This window comes from Nycticebus coucang, chromosome 11 (genome assembly GCF_027406575.1).
Source record: "Nycticebus coucang isolate mNycCou1 chromosome 11, mNycCou1.pri, whole genome shotgun sequence".
Lineage (NCBI taxonomy): Eukaryota > Metazoa > Chordata > Mammalia > Primates > Lorisidae > Nycticebus > Nycticebus coucang.
This window is the reverse complement of record NC_069790.1, coordinates 95,051,760-95,067,148: the sequence shown is the minus strand read 5'-3', so window position 1 is coordinate 95,067,148 and position 15,389 is coordinate 95,051,760. Positions and strand designations below refer to the sequence as shown.

Genomic DNA, 15,389 nt, shown 5'->3' with positions numbered 1-15,389 from the left:
TATTGCTGGACTTATATGTGACAATTTGGGGGAAAATGGTAGTAAAAGCTTTCCAAGTATGTTTTCCTCTTGAACTAATAAAGTTGAAACAGAAGTGAGGGTAGATTTTTTTTGTTAAATTTAAAACAAGGTAGATGTGTCTTTTACTTTCTTTATCCTTGTTATGTGAAACATACCACTTGACCAATGAGCAGTATGTTGGGTAGAAGGTTATTATAGTCAAAATTTAAGAGATCATACCAATTAAAGTGAAATTCTAGTTGAGAGTTCATATTCTTTATGAGATGTACTGTTACAGTAAACATTTACTTTGAAATAATGCAGCTATGGTAGTGTGTTTAAGAATTTATTCGAGGTTTTAAAATTCAGGCAGTACTTTCTTATTTATAAACAAATTATAGGTGTATATTAAAATGTAAATAATTTATAATAATGGAATGATCCTACTTCAGGAAAAAATGCTTAATTTATAAATTATGATTATATATAGTTATCTTTAAGTGCCATCCTTTTCATATTTTTTTTTTACTTTATTTGCAGGTCCTAATCTACCCATGGCTACAGTTGACATAAAAAACCCAGAAATCACAACAAATAGATTTTATGGTCCACAAGTTAACAACATCTCTCATACCAAAGAAAAGAAAAAAGGAAAAGCTAAAAAAAAGAGATTAACCAAGGCAGATATTGGAACACCAAGCAATTTTCAGTAAGATCTTTTGTTGTTCTTGCGTTTACTTTTGATTTATTCCTTGCTGCTCTTAACTTGTTAGAAAGTTTTGTTTTCTTTTGGGAGGATACTTGAATTCATCACTTGCATACATTTTTAACTATGGATTAGTTAGAGCTTTTTTAAAGCTATTGCTCAGTAGTTGTTCTTTGAATCTTACAGTTTACTTTTCTGTCTATCATAAGAGAAAATTTAAAGTTACTTCTTCAACTAACTGTTGGACAAAAAATGATTTCTCACTTTGTTCTATATATAGTATTAGAAATTTCCTAGAGGCATTGGCTAGAGGCATTAAAACCTTTGGTATTTATACGGCATATTTCAAACACTTTTCCATAGTTCATTATAAAACTCCTGTCTTCTCACATATAAAATTCTTAATTCTCACATGCTGACTTTACATGTAAAGAAATAGATGTGTAGAGAGATTATATAAAAATGTTAAGATTCACTTAATGGAGGCAGAGCCAGGACTAGAATCCTGGTCTCCTCAATTCCTCATACATAGTTTTTCCCAGAATATGGTTATAGCTATGAAAACTACTCAGGTTAAAAATTCACAGCCAAATGTTTATTTGATTTCATATATATTATGGTTTTAATGCCTTATATGCATTTTATTTTTCTGTATTTTTCTATTTTCTCCTTTAGGCACATTGGTCATGTTGGTTGGGATCCAAACACAGGCTTTGATGTAAGTATATTTTCACACCATATATGTTATTCCTCTAAATATGTGGTAATGTTTTGGCATATCTTTAGATTTTTTATCTTTATTCATTTTTGTGGATTCTGGTGTCTCTATGAATGTATTTGTGTTTTATGTATGTATGCCACTGAGGTTTGAAACCATAGTATTCTATTGTTCATAGCTAAGTCTCTAAAGACAAATTTTTAGTATTCCTTGGCTTTATATATGTGTATAGTGTAAGTAAAATTCTTGTGCTTTGAAAGCCAAGAGAAGAAAGTCATTTCTGCTAAGTGATAATTTCAGGAGAATATTTAACAAATTACTAGAAAGTATTGTAATCAATTCTGAATATTCAGTTTTTGAATTATCTAGATCTTTTCATTCTCTTATCCTTTTGGCAGTTTCATTCATTATTTTATAGCACTGTGAGCAAGGTACATAAAACTGTTGGTAAAAGTCAATCAGTGTTTGGATAAACTATTTTGAAGAGAAATATTTGTGATTGGGGTTAAAAATCCTTTTGGATTTTTTTTTTTTTTTTTTTTATAATTCCAGTGTTAATTCCACAAACATATTAAATGCCTCTTTATGCTGGGCACTGTACAAGGTTCTCAGGTAGCAGGGAGGTCCTTGCCCTCAGATTTTCAAATTGACTTACTTTTTTGTGTGTTTATTCATGTTTATACATAAACTTATTTAGGACAGATAAAATAAGTAAGCATTGGAGATGTCTGAATCACGAACAGGTTAGTAGAACTCTTAAGTGAAATGCCTTCTTTTCGAAGGCAGGGATCAAAAAAGAAAGAAGATATGATAGAAAATCTATTCTTGTTTCTCATCTATTCAGTTTTTTTAAAAAATAAGAAAATTTAATAGTATATAAATAGGGTCTGATGTAGTGGCTCTAGCCATAATCCTAGCACTCTGGGAGGCAGAGGTGGAGGCGGGTAGATTGCTGAACTCACAGATTCGAGACAAGTCTGAGCAAGAAGACTCCATCTCTAAAAATAGCCTGGCATTGTGGCCCTGAAGTCGCAGCTACTTGGGAGGTTGAGGCAAAAGAATCGCTTGAGCCCCAAGAGTATGAGGTTGCTGTGAGCTCTGACAGCAGAGCACTTTACCTAGGGCAACAAAGTGAGACTCTTATCTCAAAAAAAAGCATATAAATATATAGCCATGTTAAAAGTTTATAAACTTAAAATAGTTTCATAAGGATACAGATGTGAATTAAATTGTATCATGCTTTTTTTAAAAATTGGGATAGATTTTTTGATTAGCAGTTATTTTATCTGTTGTAGCTGAATAATTTAGATCCAGAATTGAAGAATCTTTTTGATATGTGTGGAATCTCAGAGGCACAACTTAAAGACAAAGAAACATCAAAAGCTATATATGACTTTATTGAAAAAACAGGAGGTGTTGAAGCTATTAAAAATGAACTACGAAGGCAAGGTAACATTTCTATTTAAGCATTTTTACCAATTTTTTCTTTTGAATCTTTTGAGGTCAATTTAATGGAAAACATATATTCATGTGAACCTTTTTTTTGAGCAGAATATTTGAGTTTATGGACAAATTATGTCGCCCATCATACTGTATCTTAGTGTTACTTTGGTATAACTAAAACACTTGACAAGCTTTCATTTATTATTAAATTTTTTTTTATTAAATTTGTGAAAATTCATGCAAAATCTTTCAGATATTCTATTTTAGAATAAGGAGTTATAGTTGCCTGAATTTTACTTAATGAATTCTAGAAACCACTATTAAAGTTTTTTTTTATTATAATTCAGAAATAGCAATTGAAATATAATCACCTTCTAATTAGTAATGTAAGCATATTCAGAATATAACTCTAACTTTCTATTAATTTTGAATACACTTTTTCTTGGATATAGCCTAAAATTTTCTTTTTGGTACCTGAGAGCACAATTTGCAGGCTTTTAAGATGTGATAGTTTATTAAAGCACCTTGTATTTTAGTTGTTTCTTAACAATGTCACAGTAAAATACAGATAAAATAACTCAGTTTTCCAATATGACAGTCATGTCTTTGCCACCTTGTGAATTTGGAACTCTTGTGAATTTGGAACTCTTCTTCTTCCTAGTTTTTGCATCCTCATACTAGTGTAGCAGAGTAAAACTTTCAGTTAAAGCATGCTTCTGAAGATCCTAATTATCATTTAAAATTAGGTATTTGGCTTACCTGTGTCTTTTCACTGCCAGTGTTCATTCCGTCTTTGATTGATTGATTCATTCACTGACATATGCAATAATCATAATGCCAGCATTAGTCTCAGGATGTTTAAAAATGAAGTTTTTCTACCTTCAGAAATCTTACAATCTTAGCATGCAGACAGATATGTAAACAAGTATAATACCATAATTACTATTGTGAAAACACAGTGTTCTTCTGAAAGTAGCATGACGCTAATTTATCTTACTGTGCAGAAAATTACATTTCCAAATGTGGTGGATTTTTAAAAAACACACCTTGGGCACAGTACTCTTACTTCTAAATGTTCCCAGTCAGTCAGTTACTGTTAGTGCACAGACGGTAGAAGGTCTTGAACTGTTCTGTGTTCCCTGACTTTCTTTTTCTCCAGCACTACGATCCACCTGCATCTTACATTTCCTGGTGATGCTCAGCATCTCTCAGTTCTCTGCATTCATAAGTTTATGAATTATTCTTGACAATTTTGGACTGTCTATACTGCTACTCTATCACTGAATAAACTAAGAGTTCACCATATTAACTTGATTAGGTTTGGTTTTTAAACTTTATTATTACTGCTTTTTATTTTGCCTGCTTTCAAAACATTAAATTAGGCAAGGCCTTTCCTAAATTGAATTACCTAAAACAAACCAAAAAAGACACGGGCATTAAAAAACATTCTCCAGGAACAAAAGATAAGGTCTGAACAATTTTTACCATATTCAAGAATCTAACTCTATGGAACCTTTTAGACGCCAAAGAATGATTTCATAAGACAAAGTTTTTAAAAAGGAATAGTAGAAAGGCAAACGAACAATTTGTTAAGTAAATGTTTTCTAAGCAGAGCACATAATAGAAATTAATATTCAGAAATATGAAAAAGTAAATTAGAATGGGAAAAATTAATGAACTTGTCTTAAAAATAGGTTTTGTTAGACCTACTGAATCAAATCTCTTTATATTTACTGTGTAAAATCATGTGATCGTGTTTTTAAAAAAGTAATTAGTGATTTTCAACATTTCTTTTTGTTTATATGCAGTTGTTTCAAGTTCATTAACTTGTAACAGTAATCTGTTCTGTAGGTCTACCACAATGGAGTGGTATGTATATGAGACATTATTTGACCCAGTGCTCCAAATCATATATGCTGTGTTGTGTTGATTTTCAAAGCAACTAACATGTATACATTCTGCGTCCGGATCTTCCAGTGAGGTTTTCTACCTTGTATTCAAACTAATGTTTTGGGTATATAGACACTAAAATAAAAGGAAACTAATTTTTTTATGAATCAAAGCTTTTACTTTGTAATTTAGATAATTGTATTGAAATTCTATGGATTTTTTTTTAAATCTTTCCCACAGCACCTCTGTTGTTTTTATAATTACTAATTATATTTTTTATATTTAGTGATTGCTTTTCACGCTTGACATTTTTTCAGTAACTTGTATAAAATAAATTTAAGTTTGTATGTACATTAATTCGGGTTGGGGAAGAGGAACTAAACATGAACACACACAGTTCTGCAAGTGCTTATTCAGAGAGTTGCCAGTGTGTCCATAAATTTGTGTTCGTGTTAGCTGAAATTTTTTTATTTGTTTTATCTCGATGACAGTACATGAGAGTGGTTCTTTAGTGTTTCTTGAATTCTATAATATTATGTTTTTAAAAGCATAAGTTAAATATTATTTTATGTTTTCTTATACTTCCTATAAATATCTAGGAAGTTATCTACTCGTACTCTTAATATTGATCTGAAATACTATGTATTTTTAAGTATATCAACCTTTCCTTCTAGTGTGCCATTAAGAAAGTCTTTTTTTTTCATGATCTATGTGTATTTGACTTAATAAAAAAAGTTAAAAAAAGGAAAATCTTTTTTCTATAAGCTCCATTCTTTATTCCTTTTAACTAAGCTTTGATATTAGCAGTTGTTATTGTTGTCACTTCTGTTTCATGCTTTTTACTTTATTTTTAAAAATAATCTTAAAAATAACTATTGTAATTCTGGTTCTAGTGTTTGTAGTGACTTAGAGTTTTGAAAATCTGTGGAATATAGACTTGTTCCCAGTGGTGGGTGGTGTCTGCTTAACAGACATTTTTGTGCATGTAAGCCTAATTAACATCATTCCCTCTGTCCTTTCCTCTCCTCTTTTAATTCATTTACATTTTTACAAGAGATATAGTGTGTCTTTTACATGCTTTCCTTTTAATGTTGATACAGTGTAATGACTGTAAAAATTGAAAATTGGTAATAGATGTTTTCTTTGAGAAAATACAAAGAAGTTTGCTATTACTTCAAGATAACAAAAATGTTGAACTTGTGCTATGTTCAAATAGGATACAGCTAATGATTTATTCACTATGAATTAAGGTTCTTCCTTTTCTTGAGCAAAGAGTTATTAGTGTTATTTAAATGATTAACCAGACCACAAATTATCTCAAATTTTTTTACTGCAAGTTCAGAAGGACGTTAGTCTTTTGTATGTAAAACTCATACAAAAAATTATGAATCCAAAGTTCTTAGTGAAACTGCAAGAAATGATATAATAGGATAGGCTGAGTCCTTTTCCTCTTTAGTAACAGATGACCAAATCCTAAAAATTCCAGTGTAGACAGTATTACTGCTATTTGAAGTATACAACTAAAACTTACTACAATGAAATTTTGTATATGTTTGAAAGGTTTGATGCACTATCTCGTTTAGGGTGTATACATAGCATATATATGCCATATTCCTATTTTCCTATTTGATTGCAAAATATATTAGTAAAGAACTTCGTTTTTAGCTAGTTTTAGGTTTCCTTCTTTTGAGTACTTTTACAAAATTGAGTGCATTTCAGCTGCAACATCTAGACTCCCATTGTACCTTAAGAGTAGTATAGCATAGGAGAGTCCTACTGCAGCAGCCTATAGGATAACCCTCCTGCTTTCAGCTATGTGTGATTTCCATTTTGAAAAATGTATGTACCCGGAGACTGTAGCTATGTGAATATTGGCTTTTCTGCATGTTTCATTCAGTGTTTATGATTATATTTGATAAGTTTTTCTAGCATGATTCCTATGATTATCACAAATGAAATTGTAAGACACCATTTTACTCCCTTTGAAGTGGGAGAATTTTTTTCCTTTCTGGCATCATTGTATTAGTGAGTGTCCAATTTATTCATTGCAATTAAGGGAGACATTTATTATTAAATAGGTTGGGGAAGAATATCCATCAATACCTTATTATACTTTGTGTCAGTAAATACAAATCGTTGTTATGGATTCTAGGCTTTCTTCTAAAAATACTGATTTTTCTGTTTTTCAGTGGAGAAATACCGAAATATATTATGTGAATTTTTGTATACTGCTGGTAAAATCATGAAATAAAATAAATTTTAGTACATTAAGGTTTTAGTTATATTTCCCATTATAGTTTGAATTTGATTTCCTATTTTACATTTTCACTTAGTGGAATAAGAATACAAATATTACAACCAGAACAATGGTAATTTTTTATTAATAACTTCCATTTTGCGGTTTGTAGAAGAAATTATCAGTTAATCACCAGTTTATATCTCCTGAATAAGTAATTGAACATTTCAACTGAGCACCCAGCCTCCGATAATGCCATTACTAGAATTGCAGACTATCATTCAGAAATACATGACATTATACTATAAAAGTACAAATATTAATTAGATGACAAAGGCTTACATTTTAAAAGAAAGGTGTTATATTTGAGTTTTAGCTCAAATTAATGTGAATAAATTCTAATGTGTTAATGCCACACTATATACTTCTGAATGTGATTTTGTTAAAAAAACTAAATACACTTGATTCTTTAAAGAAGGGCAGTATTCATTAATTTTTATTAAAATGTAAAATAATGCTTATTAACCAAAATGCTTAATTTTATTGTTATGATTTTGTTATTAATGTTATTATATCAAGTAGAAAAGTATTTATTCCCCTTACTTTCAGAACTGGTACTGATTCCTCAAAACTAAATTCTCCTGTTTTAGCCAATATTTTTCAAGAAGCAACAGGAAGGTGATACTGAAGCTGAGAATTCCCAAATAAAATTGTAAGGTATCATATGTGCTCAGATAACTTTCAAAAGTAAATGCAAAGATAAGGGTTTTTTTTGTTGGTATTATTTTGTTTTATAGTTACTAAAGTGAGTTGCTTTTCAATATGATGATTGTAAGGGAAAAAAGCATGCCTTCTTTTTTCTGTTTTCATTTCAGCACCACCACCTCCTCCACCACCATCAAGAGGAGGGCCACCTCCTCCTCCTCCTCCTCCCCCTCCACATAGCTCAGGTCCTCCTCCTCCTCCTGCCAGAGGAAGAGGCGCTCCACCTCCACCACCTTCGAGAGCTCCCACAGCTGCACCTCCACCACCCCCTCCTTCTAGGCCTGGTGTAGGAGTCCCTCCACCACCACCAAATAGGATATACCCTCCTCTGCCTCCAGCCCTTCCCTCCTCAGCACCTTCAGGGCCTCCACCCCCACCTCCACCTCTGTCAGTGGCAGGGTCAGTGGCACCACCTCCACCACCTCCACCTCCACCTCCACCTGGGCCTCCACCGCCTCCCGGTCTCCCCTCTGATGGGGACCATCAAGTTCCAACTCCTGCAGGAAGCAAAGCAGCTCTTTTAGATCAAATTAGAGAGGGTGCTCAGCTAAAAAAAGTGGAACAGAACAGTCGACCAGTGTCCTGCTCTGGACGGGATGCACTTTTAGACCAGATACGACAGGGTATTCAACTAAAATCAGTAAGTAACCTCTTCTTTTCATTTCAGATCATGTATCAATCACAATGGCATTTTAAAGTAATTTATAAGAAAAGTTTATTCTTTTGCTTCTTTCTCTTTTTAGCTTTTTAATCCTATTGAATGTTAATATTTTTATGTACAATGAAATGTATAGTTTTGTAATTCAGTTTTGATAAATACCTATAGCTGTGTAACCCATATATCAAAATGTAGACCATTTCTGTCACCCCAGAATGTTCCCTCATGCCTTTTCCTGGTTCTTCCAGAAACCATCGCTGATCTGATTGCCATAGATTAGTTTTACCTATTCTCATATTTCATATAGTTTTGTAGTATGCTTGCAAGTCATTGTTCTAGACTTTACTTTTAAATGAAAGGTACTTCAATTTAAAGAAAAATTCTTATTAAACTATGGGAAATTAAAAATGGCCCTACTGCAAACCAGTTGGAATCACTTTGGTAAATCCAAACTAATAACTTTATGAAAAAAGTTTCCACATTCTAAAATTTGGATTAGTAGAGAATCACACTTACAGAAAATTGAAAGAGTTCTAATAGAATATCTGACAGTGATGGCAGATAATTTAGGATTATCCGAATTGGGTGAGGTGATCATTCAATCTTCTAAAGGTTAGCAAATGTTTTTCTGTAAAGGATCAGATGGTAAATATTTTAGGTTTACGGGCCTTATAGTTTCTTGTCATTTCTGCTCAGCTCTGCTGTTTTATCACGAAAGCAGCCACAGATATACCTAAATGAATGGGCATGATTGCATTCTGTAAAACTTATTTATGGATACTGAAATTGAATTTCATATACTTTTATATCATGAATTCTCTTATTTTGGTTATTTTTTAAAAAATCGTTTGAAATTGTAAAAACCATCCTTAGCATTTAGGTTTAAAAAAGAAAAAAGCCCGCCAAATCCAGAGGACAGATTAGATTTGGTTTATGGTCTATATTTTACTGACTCCTATCCTAAAGCCTAACCTGTCTACAATTACTCCCTTCTGAGCCTATATGGGTAATGTATTCTACATAACTTCAGTCAGGTAATGGATAGGAGATTTTTCTTTTTTTTTTTTTTTTTTTTTTTTATTGTTGGGGATTCATTGAGGGTACAATAAGCCAGTTACACTGATTGCAATTGTTAGGTAAAGTCCCTCTTGCAATCATGTCTTGCCCCCATAAAGTGTGACACACACTAAGGCCCCACCCCACTCCCTCCCTCTCTCTTTCTGCTTCCCCCCCATAACCTTAATTGTCATTAATTGTCCTCATATCAAGATTGAGTACATAGGATTCATGCTTCTCCATTCTTGTGATGCTTTACTAAGAATAATGTCTTCCACTTCCATCCAGGTTAATACGAAGGATGTAAAGTCTCCATTTTTTTTAATGGCTGAATAGTATTCCATGGTATACATATACCACAGCTTGTTAATCCATTCCTGGGTTGGTGGGCATTTAGGCTGTTTCCACATTTTGGCGATTGTAAATTGAGCTGCAATAAACAGTCTAGTACAAGTGTCCTTATGATAAAAGGATTTTTTTCCTTCTGGGTAGATGAGATTTTTCTATGAGGAAAATGAAGATAGCAAAAGGATATATTAATTGAAAATGATTTTGCAACATAAAGGATTAAAGTAACTATCAATCTCACAAGCATTGGGTAGGAGGAAAGTGATGGATACGAAATACAATCAAATGAAAACATTTAAACTTAGCATACCATAGATTTAAGAGATTTAAGAAGTGTCTGTTCTTTAAAGTACATCTAAATCTTTTCTTCACATGTATTCAGAATAGCACTTAGATCAACCTGTGAGCAATCATCTTTGCTCCCTTTCCCCATTTAGTTCAGACTGAAGATTTCTCAGAAGGAGTTGAAGAACTTTAAGGGTAGTTAGTGGGAAGTATTTTTTTTTTATTTTTATTTATTTATTTTTTTATTGTTAAATCATAGCTGTGTACATTAGTGCAGTCAAGGGGTATAATGTGCTGGTTTCATATACAATCTGAAATATTCTCATCAAACTGTTCAACATAGCCTTACATTTGTATTCTGCATTTTGTAAGTTTCGCCTGTACCCATTCGAAGATGCACCGTAGGTGTGGCCCCACCCATTACCCTCCCTCCACCCTAACCTCCCCTCTCCCTTCCCCTTCCTTGGCCCTTTCCCCTTAGTCTTGTGCTACAGTTGGGTTATACTCTTCATGTGAAAGCTATAATTTAGTTTCATAGTAGGGCTGAGTACATTGGATACTTTTTCTTCCATTCCTGAGATACTTTGCTAAGAAGAATATGTTCCAGCTCCATCCGTGTAAACATGAAAGAGGTATAGTCTCCATCTTTCTTTAAGGCTACGTAATATTCTATGGTATACATGTACCACAATTTGCTGGTCCATTCGTGGGTCACTTGGGCTTCTTCCATGACTTAGCAATTATGAATTGGGCTGCAATAAACATTCTGGTACAGATGTCTTTGTTATATTGTGATTTTTGGTCTTCTGGGTATAAACCTAGTAAAGGAATTATAAGATCAAATGGCAGGTCTATTTTTAGGTCTCTTAAGTATTCTCCAAACATCCTTCCAGAAGGAACGTATTAGTGTGCATTCCCACCAGCAGTGTAGAAGTGTGCCCTTTTCTCCACATCCACGCCAACATCTCTGGATTTGGGATTTTGTTATGTGGGCTACTCTTACTGGGGTTAGATGATATCTCAAAATAGTTTTGATTTGCATTTCTCTGATGATTAAGGATGATGGGCTTCTTTTCATGTGTTTGTATATCGTGCATCTGTCTTCTTTAGAGAAGTTTCTGTTGGCGTCCCTTGCCCACCCTGAGATGGGATCACATGTTCTTTTCTTGCTTATACATTTGAGTTCTCTGTGGATTCTGGTTATTAGACCTTTATCGGAGGTATAACCTGCAAATATTTTCTCCCATTCTGAGGGCTGTCTGCTTGCTTTACTTACTATGTTCTTGGCTGTGCAGAAGCTTTTAAGTTTGATCAGGTCCCAGTAGTGTATTTTTGATACTGCTTCAATTGCCTGGGGAGTCCTCCTCATAAAATATTCACCCAGGCCGATTACTCCAAGAGTTTTCCCTGCACTTTCTTCAAGTATTTTTATAGTTTCATGTCTTAAGTTTAAATCTTTTATCCAGTGAGAGTCTATCTTAGTTAATGGTGAAAGGTGTGGGTCCAGTTTCAATCTTCTACAGGTTGCCCGCCAGTTTACCCAGCACCATTTGTTAAATAGGGAGTCTTTTCCCCACTGAATGTTTTTAATTGGCTTGTCAAAGATCAAATAACGGTAAGTAGCTGGATTCATCTCTTGGTTCTCTATTCTGTTCCCGACATCTACTTCTCTGCTTTTGTGCCAATACTGTTTATGCTGTTTTGATCACTGTCAATTTATAGTACAATCTCAGGTCTGGTAGCGTGATTCCTCCTGCTGTGTTTTTATTGCTCAGTAATGTTTTGGCTATTCGAGGTTTTTTCTGATTCCATATAAAACGAAGTATTTTTTCAAGATCTTTAAAATACGACAATGGAGCTTTAATGGGAATTGCATTAAAATTATATATTGCTTTGGATAGTATGGACATTTTAACAATTTTGATTCTTCCCAGCCATGAGCATGGTATGTTTTTCCATCTGTTAACATCTTCGGCTATTTCTTTTCTTAGAGTTTCATAGTTCTCTTTGTAGAGATCTTTCACGTCCTTTGTTAGGTATACTCCCAAATATTTCATCTTTGGCACTATTGTGAAACGAATAGAGTCCTTGACTTTTTTCAGCTTGGTTATTATTTTTTGGTTATTATTTATATTATATTATTTATATTTTGTATATATAAAGGCTACAGATTTATGGGTATAATTTATATTATATTATTTATATTATATTTTGGTATATATAAAGGCTACAGAATTATGGGTGTTGATTTTGTAGCCTGAGACATCGCTGTATTCCATGATCACTTCTAAAAGTTTTGTAGTAGAATCCCTAGTGTTTTCCAGATATATGATCATATCATCTGTGAAGAGTGAAAGTTTGATCTCTTCTGACCCTATGTGGATACCCTTGATCACCTTTTCTTCCCTAATTGCAATGGCTAGAATTTCCATTACAATGGGCAACCTTGCCTGGTTCCTGATCTAAGTGGAAATGATTTCAATTTAACTCCATTCAATACGATATTGGCTGTGGTTTGCTGTAGATGGCCTCTATTAGTTTAAGAAATATTCCATTCTATACCAATTTTCTTAAGTGTTCTGATCATGAAGGGATGCTGGATATTATCAAAAGCTTTTTCTGTATCAATTGAAAGAATCATATGGTCTTTATTTTTTAGTTTGGTTATGTGCTGAATTTTATTTATAGATTTACATATATTGAACCAGCCTTGAGACCCTGGGATAAATCCCACTTGGTCATGGTATATAATTTCTTTGATGTGTTGTTGGATTCTGTTTGTTAGCATCTTACTGAGTATTTTTGCATCGATATTCATTAGTGATATTGGTGTATAATTTTCTTTTCTTGTTGGGTCTTTCCCTGGTTTGAGGATCAAGGTGATGTTTGCTTCATAGAATGTGTTGGGTAGTATTCCTTCTTTTTCTATATTTTGGAAGAGGTTTAGTAATACAGGCACTAGTTCTTCTTTAAATGTTTGGTAGAATTCTGACATAAAGCCATCTGGTCCTGGGCTTTTCTTTTTAGGGAGATTTTGTATAGTTGATGCTATTTCAGAAGTTGATACAGGCCTGTTCAACATTTCCACTTCATTCTGGCTAAGTCTTGGTAGGTGGCGTACTTTCAGGTATTGGTCAATTTTTTTTTTTCAGATTTTCATATTTCTGATAGTAGAGTTTCTTGTAGTATTCGTTAAGAATTTTTTGAATTTCTGAGGGATCTGTTCTTATTTCTTTGTTTTTTTATTTTTTTGCAGTTTTTGGCCAGGGCTGGATTTGAACCCACCACCTTCAGCATATGGGGCTAGCACTCTACTCCTTTGAGCCACAGGCGCTGCCCTGGGTCTCTTGTTATTTCATCGTTACCATTTCTGATTGATGAAATTAGAGATTTTACTCTCTTTTTCCTGGTTAGGTTGGCCAAAGGTTTGTCTATTTTATTGGTATTTTCAGAAAACCAACTTTTGGATTTATTGATCTGTAGTATAATTCTTTTGTTTTCAATTTCATTTAATTCTTCTCTTATTTTAGTTATTTCTTTTCTTCTGCTGGGTTTGGGGTTGGAATGTTCTTCCTTCTCCAGTTGCTTGAGATGTCTCGTTAAGTTATTAACTTCCTCTCTTTCTGTTTTCTTGAGGAGGGTTCGCAGTGCTATAAATTTCCCTCTTAGGACTGCCTTTGTAGTATCCCAGAGGTTCTGGTAATTCGTGTCTTGATTGTTGTTTTGTTCCCAAAATTTGGTGATTTCCTTCTTAATCTCGTCTATAACCCATCTATCCTTCAGCATAAGGTTGTTTAGCTTCCATGTTTTTGTATGGGTATGCAGGTTCCTGTTGTTATTGAGTTCAACTTTTTTTCCGTGATGGTCTGAGAAGATGCAAGAAATAATTTCTGTTTTTTTAAATTTGCTGAGGTTAGATTTGTGGCCTAGGACGTGGTCGAATTTGGAGTATGTTCCGTGGGCTGATGAGAAGAATGTGTATTCAGTTTTGTTGTGATGAAAGGTTCTATAGATGTCTGTTAAGTCCAGATGTTGAATGGTTAAGTTTAAATCTAAAATTTCTTTGCTTAGCTTCTTTTTGGAGGATCTTTCCAGCACTGCTAAAGGGGTGTTAAAATCTCCAACTAGTATGGAACTGGAGAAATCAGTTGCTCATGTCTGTTAGAGTTTCTCTTATAAATTGAAGTGTGTTCTGGTTGGGTGCATAAATATTAATAATTGAAATCTCATCATATTGAGTATTACCTTTCACAAATATGAAGTGTCCATCCTTATCCCTCCATACTTGGGTTGGTGTAAAGCTTATTGCGTCTGCGAATAGGATTGCAACTCCTGCTTTTTTCTGCTTTCCATTTGCCTGGAGTATAGATGACCATCCCTTCACCTTGAGTCTATATTTGTCTTTTAATGTAAGATGCGATTCTTGTATGCAACAGATATCTGGCTTGGGTTTTTGTATCCAGTCAGCCAACCTGTGCCTCTTTAGAGGACAATTTGAACTATTCACATTAATTGAGAATATTGATAAGCCTTTCGAGAGTCCGGTGGACATTTTTAATCCTTTTGCGACTGTGGAAGTTGGAATTTGATCAAAATTTTCTGGGTGGATTTACTTTTGTGGTGGAGGATTACGCTGATCTTTATGGAGGATAGGTCTGAGAATATCCTAAAGAGCTCGTTTAGTTATGGCAAATTTCTTCAACATGTGAATGTCATTGAAGCATTTAATTTCTCCGTCATAAATGAAACGCAGTTTAGCTGGGCATGGTATCCTGGGTTGAAAGTTATTTTGTTTTAGGACATTAAAAGTCGATGACCATCCTCTTCTAGCTTGAAAGGTTTCAGCAGAGAGATCTGCGGTTATTCTAATATTCTTGCCCTTGTAGGTGATGGTTTTCTTCGTCTGGCTGCTTTCAGAATTTTGTCCTTCATATGAACTTTAGTGAAATTGATTATGATGTGTCTGGGGGATTTCTTATTTTGGTTGAGTCGTGCTGGAGTTCTGAAACTGTCTGCTATCTGAATTTCAGAATCTCTTGGCATGTCCAGAAAGTTCTTCTTCATAATCTCATAGAGAAGAGACTCTGTGCCTTATGAAGCCACTTCATCACTTTCGGGGATCCCTATAAAACGAATATTGATTTTCTTCTGATTATCCCAGAGCTCTCTGTTTTTGCCCTCCATTTCTCTTCCTCTTTGAGAGTTTGGGAGTGTTCGAAAGCTTTGTCTTCAATGTCAGAAATCCTTTCTTCTGCTTGCTCCATTCTGTTACTGAGGGATTCTA

At 33.7% G+C, this 15,389-nt stretch overlaps 1 protein-coding gene across 1 annotated transcript in view; it reads left to right on the top strand.

Moving 5' to 3' along the window:
* Positions 1-15,389, top strand: part of WASL (WASP like actin nucleation promoting factor) — an 80,510-nt gene that overhangs the window by 52,343 nt on the left and 12,778 nt on the right. The window contains exons 6-9 of the mRNA XM_053609149.1: positions 541-709; positions 1,382-1,424; positions 2,720-2,873; positions 7,869-8,398. Coding sequence (XP_053465124.1) covers positions 541-709; positions 1,382-1,424; positions 2,720-2,873; positions 7,869-8,398 — 896 coding nt within the window. The remainder of the gene's footprint in view (positions 1-540; positions 710-1,381; positions 1,425-2,719; positions 2,874-7,868; positions 8,399-15,389) is intronic.